The sequence below is a fragment of the Grus americana genome, chromosome 11 (assembly GCF_028858705.1).
Source record: "Grus americana isolate bGruAme1 chromosome 11, bGruAme1.mat, whole genome shotgun sequence".
In the NCBI taxonomy this organism is placed as follows: Eukaryota; Metazoa; Chordata; class Aves; order Gruiformes; family Gruidae; genus Grus; species Grus americana.
In genome coordinates this window covers 7,873,529-7,882,500 of record NC_072862.1, presented here as the reverse complement: position 1 = coordinate 7,882,500, position 8,972 = coordinate 7,873,529, and the positions used below count along the sequence as shown (strand labels likewise).

General features: G+C 39.5%; 1 protein-coding gene across 26 annotated transcripts in view; it reads right to left on the bottom strand.

Annotated features, from left to right (window-relative positions):
• The window catches only part of MAGI1 (membrane associated guanylate kinase, WW and PDZ domain containing 1), a 352,095-nt gene that overhangs the window by 5,219 nt on the left and 337,904 nt on the right, over positions 1 to 8,972 (bottom strand). For 11 of the 26 annotated variants that reach the window (XM_054838020.1, XM_054838025.1, XM_054838034.1 and 8 more), the window contains 4 exons: positions 5,241 to 5,331; positions 5,056 to 5,119; positions 4,367 to 4,513; positions 3,012 to 3,150 (listed from right to left, as the gene is read on the bottom strand). In XM_054838020.1, coding sequence (XP_054693995.1) covers positions 3,012 to 3,150; positions 4,367 to 4,513; positions 5,056 to 5,119; positions 5,241 to 5,331 — 441 coding nt within the window. Of the gene's footprint in view, positions 1 to 934; positions 1,024 to 3,011; positions 3,151 to 4,366; positions 4,514 to 5,055; positions 5,120 to 5,240; positions 5,332 to 8,972 lie in introns of all 26 variants that reach the window. The other 15 variants (XM_054838024.1, XM_054838027.1, XM_054838029.1 and 12 more) reach the window with 5 other exon arrangements.

Sequence of the window (8,972 nt, the reverse complement as noted above, 5' to 3'; positions counted from 1 at the left end):
ACAACGATGACAAAAGTTATGATTTTTTTCATATCAAAGCAATGGAAAGATATTGTAATATGTAGGATGGCTTTGATTAAAATCTAATCTCCAGGTCGTTACTTTTCAGGTAAAATCCAGCTGAGCTACCTCAGTGAGACAAACTGCAAAGCAGAAGGAAAAAAACAACCCCAAAACGAAAACCCAGCCCTGCGCTGTAGCCGAGCTACAATTACTCATGTCCTTTGTAATAGATGTTTATGAATGATTCATTATAGACATGGCAAACATTAAAGTAGCTGCGCTCACTTAAAGCGAGCGTTGCTTTTATTTGCTTACTGTTTTCTTTTTTAAAGTAACTTCTGCACGGCAGCTCGGCTGGCGTTGGCTACGCTTCCTGCAGGCTTCCTGCCGCTCGCACCGAGACACCCACCTCGAGGTGGACTGTCCTGATGGCAATGCCTGAAAACCCTCACAAACACTTGTGGGGACAGATTTTTTTTCCCTGCTTTTCTCCTTTTTGTCTTCCCTCCCCCAAAGCCAAACACTCTACATGCCCATTCCTCCTGCCATCACGCAAAGCGTCTCCCATTTGATGGCATTTCCATTCCTTAGCTTGGGAAGGTCGGTGTGTGCATGGGCCATGATTTTGGTGATTTCCAGGTGAAACCCATGTTGTGACTCACGTGTGTGCGTTTTTGCTTATTAGCTTTTTCAGGCAGCAGCTGGGGACCGCACCGCTTTTCCATAGCTGTAAGCATGTGGCTTGCAGCAACCTGGCTATCGCACAAGGTACAAGCGAGGTTTAAACGTGTCCTGTGGTGTACTTACAATTCAGGGGACGCAGGGTGCTCAGAATGAATTGCTGTACATATAAAATATAGCAAAGCAGAAAGCAATGTGAGGGAATTAGGCCACAGCACAAAAACACCTAATATTGATTTTAGCTACAAACCGTAGTTTGATTATGGCCCATAAGGTAGAAGCAAGACTCCCCGAGCTTGTCATTTCTCATACATGCAGCGATATTAGGAGGTATCATCGCTGAGGAAGGAAGAGCCCAGCACCAAGAAAAGTAAGAGAAAGAGAAAGAGAAAAGTAGAAAATTTAGATTCCCTATAATAAAGATGAAAGAAAGAAAAATCTTCATATTTTATCTTAGAATAAAGAAAGTTTATTTTTCCAGTCAGATTGTCTAGGCTTCACCCAAATATAAGGCTGCAAAGACAGCGGTTGTTATTATCGTGACATAAAGAGACATCTAAGAGGTGATTCAATAACCCAGACAACGAGAGCATCCATTCTAAAAGACAGCTGGAACAGCGACACAGAATGTCATAGAAAAAACATTAACAATCAAACAACAACGAAAAATAAAGTCCACCAGAGACCACAACATTAAAAATAAGTACAAAACTCATTACAAAAATATACAGCCTCATAGAGAAGCACGTTCCAATCGAGTCAGAAAAATATTGGAACTTAACATTATTAGAGGAACCATTTGCGACTGCAGCGAACAGAACGAAGAGAGGAAGGAGTCCCAAATGTTACAAGGATATCCTTTACAGTAGTGCAACCCCTGTATATTAAATCCTTGCTTGGAGAATGAACGTTTAGTGGTTTAGTATTAGCCAAAAGAAAATTGGTGGTGGATTTCCATCCTCAGTGCAACAGACATATGCTTTGAGAAGTGAAGCACTTAATTTACAGGGTATTTATGCAGTCTAGCATATGATACAGTACTGTACATCCAAAGGAGTATAGGAAAAGACAAAAGTAGAAAGAACATTACAGAATTTCAGTGCCATCATTGAACCTTCTGGTGTGCTATTTATATTACAGAAGTGTAAACCCACAACTTCCCTTCCATATTGTTAAACACTTCAATTGTTTGTTGGTTATACTCTGAATTGGTCATTTTCAGTTAAATAATGAGCCAAGTGAGCAGAAACTCTCAAACGTGGTACAGTAAATGAAAAGAAAATCTAGTTCATAAATTGTGCAGAAAGGTTTTGTTTCAGGTTTTGGGACATGGAGTGAATGATAAACACAGAACTTACTGACACAGAAATAACCCAAATATGGGGAGAAAAGTATAAAGGACATCCCTTCAATCATCAGTTTCTATAGAAACCTCAAAGACCTTTGGTTGGGAGTAGCCCTCCATCGAGGGCACAATATTTGACAATTATCTCAAATAAATAAGACATAATTATAATATTAAATAGTGTGCCAAGTTAAGCCACCCAGCAATCCAACCTCCGGGGGAAGAAAAGGAAATCTAATGCAATTCTTAGTAAGAAACAAGGACTGAATGTTTCCCCCAAGATAGACACAAGAGCACCTTTTCATAACCTCCTCACCTTTTCAGACCTTACAAATTAACTAGTTGAAACCAGCAGACAGTTTAAGGGGGGAGAAAAGGGCTCAGGAGGCCAAATCAATATATTTTTGCAGTAAAGCTTTTTTTTCTTTTTTCTTCTTTTTCTTAAATAACTTTATAAATATTTACATAAATATTAAGGGAAGGCAAAAATCTCATCAGCCATCTCGGCATTCATGTCTATGGATACAGACAGGAACTAAGAGAAAAACCTAACCAAAAAAATAAATATCACTGCTTCAGAATAACTCAGAATCCCAGTTTTTGCATTGATTAGAAGTAGAGACCTATTTGAAACAACAATTCAGCCGCTGAGAAACAGTTTGGCACAGTTCAATGACATTCCTTGTTTGGCTGGACAAGACAATAAGGGTTTGTTTTGTTTTGTTTTGTTTTCCTCTCTGATCACCAAAAATACTGCTATGATGATCTTGCCTTACACTGCGCCCCAAGTCCATGGAAGCAAGCAAAGGATGAAATGTGTAGAAAATTCAGCACAAGCGAGGCAATTAACCATATGTTGCAAAGGTTGGTAAGACACTGGTGAGAAAGGAAAATAAAAAAGAATTCCTGCTTCAGATCTTGAGACAAATCATTCATGGAGTGATGCCAGGGAAGAAAGGAATGTTTTCATAGTTTGACCCACCATATTCTGGGACAGAGCCATCTCCACGTTTCAGAAACAGGCGGACCCTGCGGCCACCATTTTTAATCAGTTCGATGGCCCGAGCATGCTTCATGTTCTTGGTAGTTTCTCCATTGATCTCTAAGATTTCGTCACCAATCTGTCAATTTAATAAAAGAGTCTAAGATTAGAAACCAGCCCCTACGAGGGTCACCACCAGCACACCACAAGACAACAGCCACAGCAAAGGTGGAAGAAGAACTATGCATCGGGTGAAGCTAAACACACCCAACCCCTTCCAGTGACAGTCCACAAAAACCAGTATGCAGGGACCTTGGAGACATGAAGACGATAGCGACAGCTTGAGGTATCAAAATATTTCATTGCTGTTCTGTAAAACCACCTTACATTACTGTATTGCTCAGTACCTAGAGCTGTGTTAGAACTGGTGTTATTTTATTTTGATTCTTTGTAAAATCTTTGGTCAAAGTAGTTGGTTGTTTTACAGTCTGCTGTAACCGGGATGTTCAAATACCTTTTTCAGGTCTGTTTCTCACTTGAGTATAGATATATACTATGAACAAGTAAACCTGCTTTTGTAAATATAATCATTTATCAGGATAGGAAAACTGGGCTTGGAAGAGCTGTCAAAGCATTGACTTCCACAGGGCAGCACTGATTTATTTTCATCAGCAAAAACTTTGGACCTATAAATCTACTCTTAGCAAAAGAATTTTGAAAATGTCCTTCACGTGATATATCTGGAGAAGAAAAAGACACGTGCTGTAAAGTTATCATGCATTCTCTAACAGAGGAGCAAGGAGTACATAAAACTTGGCAATTTTTTTTTTTCTGTAGGTATTTTATAACATATGCCCTTGTTATAATGTTTATAATTTAGCTGATGTGTGAAGCTAGCAGTTAATACTAACCAAAAACTACATTATAATTTTGTGATCCAGGGGTCGATACACATGCTTCCTCACCGCTCTGCCCACTAGCAGAGGAAGGGATCAGGTGGGACACCCCAATTCTCTATTCACGGCTGCAGCTTTAAAGGAGCTGATAAAGATTGTGGCTATTACATTTTCATCGCTACATGTATTTTTCTGAGGCTTTAGAAGTCAGATTGTGTATTAGACTTTGGAAACGTGGGTTGGAACAAGGGAGTGAAATCTTCCAATGCACACGCCTTGTTATAGACTGCATACGAGGAATGACAGAAGCCATTGACAGGTAAACAGGAACCACTGCTCCTTTCAGTTAACATTTAATTTTCCTCTTAGCTGGCACAGCAGAAGGCGTGCCTGTAGGGGAGAGGCAGGGAAGTCAGCTTATCGCAAAGAAGCATGGTTTTTAAATCTGTTTGTGCATACCCTCATCTTCCCACATCTCTCAGCCGGACCATCCTCAGCTAGCCGCAACACATACAGATCCATATTATACTCCCGGCCACCTCGAAGGCTAAAGCCAAACCCTTTGGCTCCTCTTTCCAGCTCAACAGTGTAAAAATCTTGGTCCTGCTGGAGGGAAAACAACATATATGCAATTGTTAGTGTAAGGGTGAAGTCCCTAATGAAAGAGGTTACTTCTGGGATGGCCAGTGGCAAGGCACGTTAACAGTGAGACAGACAATCTTTCTAATAAGATGCTGTCTGTGAAAGCTGGAACATTCCAGCTATTACTCCTTATTAAGTTTTACTCTCTTTCGTGCTCTGGATTTATCATTTGCACACAACAGTACTTTCTGGAGAGGCCTCTCAAAATATACAACTCAATAAACAAACACATAAATTATTACTGTTGTAAAAATGACAGCTTTTTTTTTTCTTTCCTTTTTTTCTCCCTAAAAGTCTTGATGAGAATGTGTTGGAAATGTTTCTCAGCTGAAACAGCAGCAACACATACTAAGAAACTCATCAGCAAATTCCTCTTTCTCCAGCAAACAGACAGGGAGAACAATCTCCCAGTAGGAATTTTCAAGGGAAATATTTGAACACAGCCCTCGAGCAGATTGGAAGCAACAGTCTGTGGTAAACAAAACAATTAGAAAGGTACTCCTTACCTGCGCTGCTTGGGGTGGTTTGAAATCAAACTGGGATTCCTGCTTTGGTTTGGTGGTGTTCCTGCTGTAACGAATGAAAGAAAGAGGGAGAGAGGAAAAATACAGCTCATGGGATGTGAAGATGATCAAGAAGTTATCAAAGAGAGAGCATGTCAACATGCTCTCCTCAAGAAAAACAATCTGACCTGGTCTCCTGTGGTATTTGCTGAGGAGTATGGGTAGTTGTAATTGTAGCAATTTTTTCTGCATTGGTCAATAAAGTAGCATTGGAGGATTCTGCAAAATAAATTTTTTTTTTCATTATGAGGGAAAGACCATTGGCTATTCACTGAAAAAAAAAAAAAGAAAAGTTTTGCAAAGGCATTTCACTGGAAAGCATCATTATGTTGGTTGTAAAGAACTTGAGATTGGCTCAAATTTCTTAAATCCAAAAATTAACAGGATAAAATCTAAGCTAAGTCATAGCAATTATGTATATGAAACTGTACAATCAATTGGAAAAACAAAAAAATAAATTGGGAAATCTGGATTAGAAACATCTCTGACCATTAGGCACACTCAGAACGAAGACTGACTTGTGCAGGAAGGGTTGAAGAATGTTTTGTCTGTTGTCTAACAACATGAATTCCAATCACTAAAGTCTCCAAATATGGTAGGTTGGCTGGATTAATTTTATAGTAGCAATAACTATTCCATGGATTAGAAATTTATCAGTGCTTCCTCCATCAGAAACTGCAATCTTCAGTAGGATTGAGATGTGGCTTTTATCTAATACCTTGCAAGGTGATATTGACTGCGGCTAAACCCCAAACGTACTGAAATTCATCTTTGAAATACAACCCACCGCTGCCTGAACACTCAAAGCTGCACGCAGGGACGTGTACCAAATGCATCAACAGCTCTGGGTACAAAAGAGCTCACCAAGAGAATACAAAGAGCAGGATTAACTCCAAAACTCAATTTATGCCATGGCAAAGAGCTCTCAGTCCAACATCAGTCTGTGCAAATGCCCTATTTCTCTATGCACAGAAGGACATGCTTCCAAGAGAGGTCCTCTCCTGCTTCACAAACCTGGGAAGGGTGTTGCTGTAGGCACAACTGAAAAGGGACTATCATGCCTTACAGTATGGCATGACAAAACGGTCCCCTTGTCATTTTGGAGCTTTATCATAGTCTTCAATAAGAGCAGAGTTAACCCAGAACTCAAGGCCATGCACCTTGTTTCTTGACTGAATTTCTCTAGTTCCAATCCCACTTAAAAAAAAAAAAAAGTCACCATCAGATAACAGCAACGAAAACCGGGTGGAAACATCTGGCTCTCCAACATAAAATTACAAGGCCTTCTACCCTGCCCTTGTTTGCCTCTCAAGCTCCAGGCATCCGGTAATTCATTTTATTGACTATGGAGAAATCTTCCATTACTAAACAGAGTCCAGCTGTAATACAAAATTGCAGAAATGGGAGGGTTTTTGCCTGAATTAAGGAGTGGTGGTGGTCATGACCTTACTTGGTCCTGGGAACTTATTTTATTTCATCGATTTATTTTAATTGTGGAGAAATCTAGATGAGGTGAAGGTTTTTCCTTTCTGTAGTTAGTGCACATCAAGGGAAACTTGGGAAAAGGGAAAGAGAAAAAGAACCTTTTAAACAGATGGGTGCTACGAGAGCACAGCTCCTTTGCCTGCAGCACTGTGCCCACGTTAACATGCCCAAACCCTCAGCATACGGAGCTGTAACATCTTCCAGACCAGAGCTGGCTTGTGTCCAGTGGCTCAGAGAGCAAGACAGGCTCCTGGGTCTGCCTACATCTCTCTGGGTAGGTAGGACCAAAACAGGCCCTCACGAGAACGTGCTGCTGACAGCTGGCTTGTGTGAGAAGGAGACGTTCCTATGTGTGGTTACACTGTTGGATTTTAAGAAATAATTCCGTGTATTTTGTAAAGATGCCTTGATGCTAAAATTGGTCTCCAATGTAAGAAGGCCCCAAAACAAGGTTAAGTGTTCTGTATTAATCTAGAACAAAAGCCTCTGAAATCCTCCACAAATATTTGGAGATCAGATGAAGATGGGCTTCAAAGAGAATGCAAGATTCCTACCCTTTACTAGGTCACACTAAGAATACCAAGTAGAGCAACAACACATCTTTGGTACAGATGTATCTTCACGCCACTGTACTGCATCTATCTTTAGCCCACCCTATCCCATGAGTCAGGAGTTGTGCATAATTTTGCTAGTTTTTTAGACACAGGTTCAGGACGCATGCCAGCCACCATGCAAAACTGGAACAGAACACAAATACAAGAAAAAATATCTCTAGTAGAACTACAATTGTACTTTCTAAATCTTACATGTTTCATTGATTCCTTGCCCTGTTCTGCCCTAGAACACGAGTCATTAATTAAATGCCTAATCTAAACTTGTCATTTTTCAGCTCTCTGTATCCTTGTATCAGCCGGGAACAAGTTAAACTATCGTAATTTCATTGCAAATACACTTCTGCAATGGTCTATGTCAATGAGTTGGTGTGAGACATTACACAACTAAAACCCTTTGTGTTTTTAATAATGTTAGAAGAGATTAGCAATGTGAGTTTATTGTGAGTCTTGTGATGAGCCTTAGTTTCATATTTATCTGAGAAGCATGGTTTCTGATTTATTCTCCCCCCCCTTTAAGTACACTGTTAGATCGTTTATATTTACCAAAAAAGCATCTCAAAAGAAACAAAAAGTACAAATCAAAAGCACCCAAAGGCAACAAAAAGAAAACAACATTGAGACCAATTTCTTAAATATCATGGGTTTTAGAGCAAACCTCTTGGCAATTTTGAGAGTATTTGGTCTTACGGGCTTTTGGAAATTAAATGCAGGTAGTACTATGCAGAGCTGGCAATCTGTCTTGCAATTTCAAAGGGATAGTAAATAATAAGACTCAAAGTCTGCATTGCTACGAGAGAAAAGAGGTGACTCCTTCCCTAAATTATAGCTTTCCACCTTCTCCAGGAATACCTGATGTCAGCCACAGCTACAGATTTCCCTTCTAACCTGAGCAATTTAAGATGGTATTTTGTACACATATTTGCATGAACAAGACTCGGTGAGCATTCAGGTCAGGAGGCTATGTTCTTCTTAAAAAATCTTAAACCATTCAAAAGTTATTTATTTCTTATGTATTTTTGCCCTTTACAAAAAATTAAAATATTTATTTATTCATTCATTCAAAGATTCACCTTCCTGGATCTTGATCAGATACCAAAATATAGGTAGTGAACAATTCTTCCCCCAGTTTACCTTCCAAAACCTGGCATGAACAGGCCAGCTCAGATATTAGCCTGATTCACAGCCATTTTATTATTCATGAATAGTCAATTTGCTGGAAGCAGCAAAGGATCATATACCATTTGACCTGGTAGCTACTAAACAGTAGGAAAATAAAGCCTTTATGCAAAACAGATCATCCTAAACAGAAATAATTTATAACCAGACCATTTGTCAACCTGGCCTATTTTTATCCCATAACTAAACATAGCATAATCATGCTCTGTGGGGTAACCAAACCCGTGTTTCAGATTAGAAAATACAAGAATTGGCAACTAAGGAATGCTTCTCACTGGAAATCACATCATGTAACTTCTTCATTCTGCTTCACAGATACCAGATTCAATTCAGCCATGCTTTCTTAACCTTTCTTTCAAATTTAATCACACTTTCTCCATATTTAACTGAATGCAAATAATGTCCTGTACAACTCTAAGAAACGCTCATTAGCACTGCATCTGAGCCATCAAATCTTACACCCGTGGATTCAGCTTAAAAAGAGAGCAATGTAAAAGGGTTTCTGCCTAACGAGTTCTCCCTTTGAGCCCCTCCATGGCAGAGCAGGACAATGAACAAACAAAATACTTAGATTTTAGAACCACA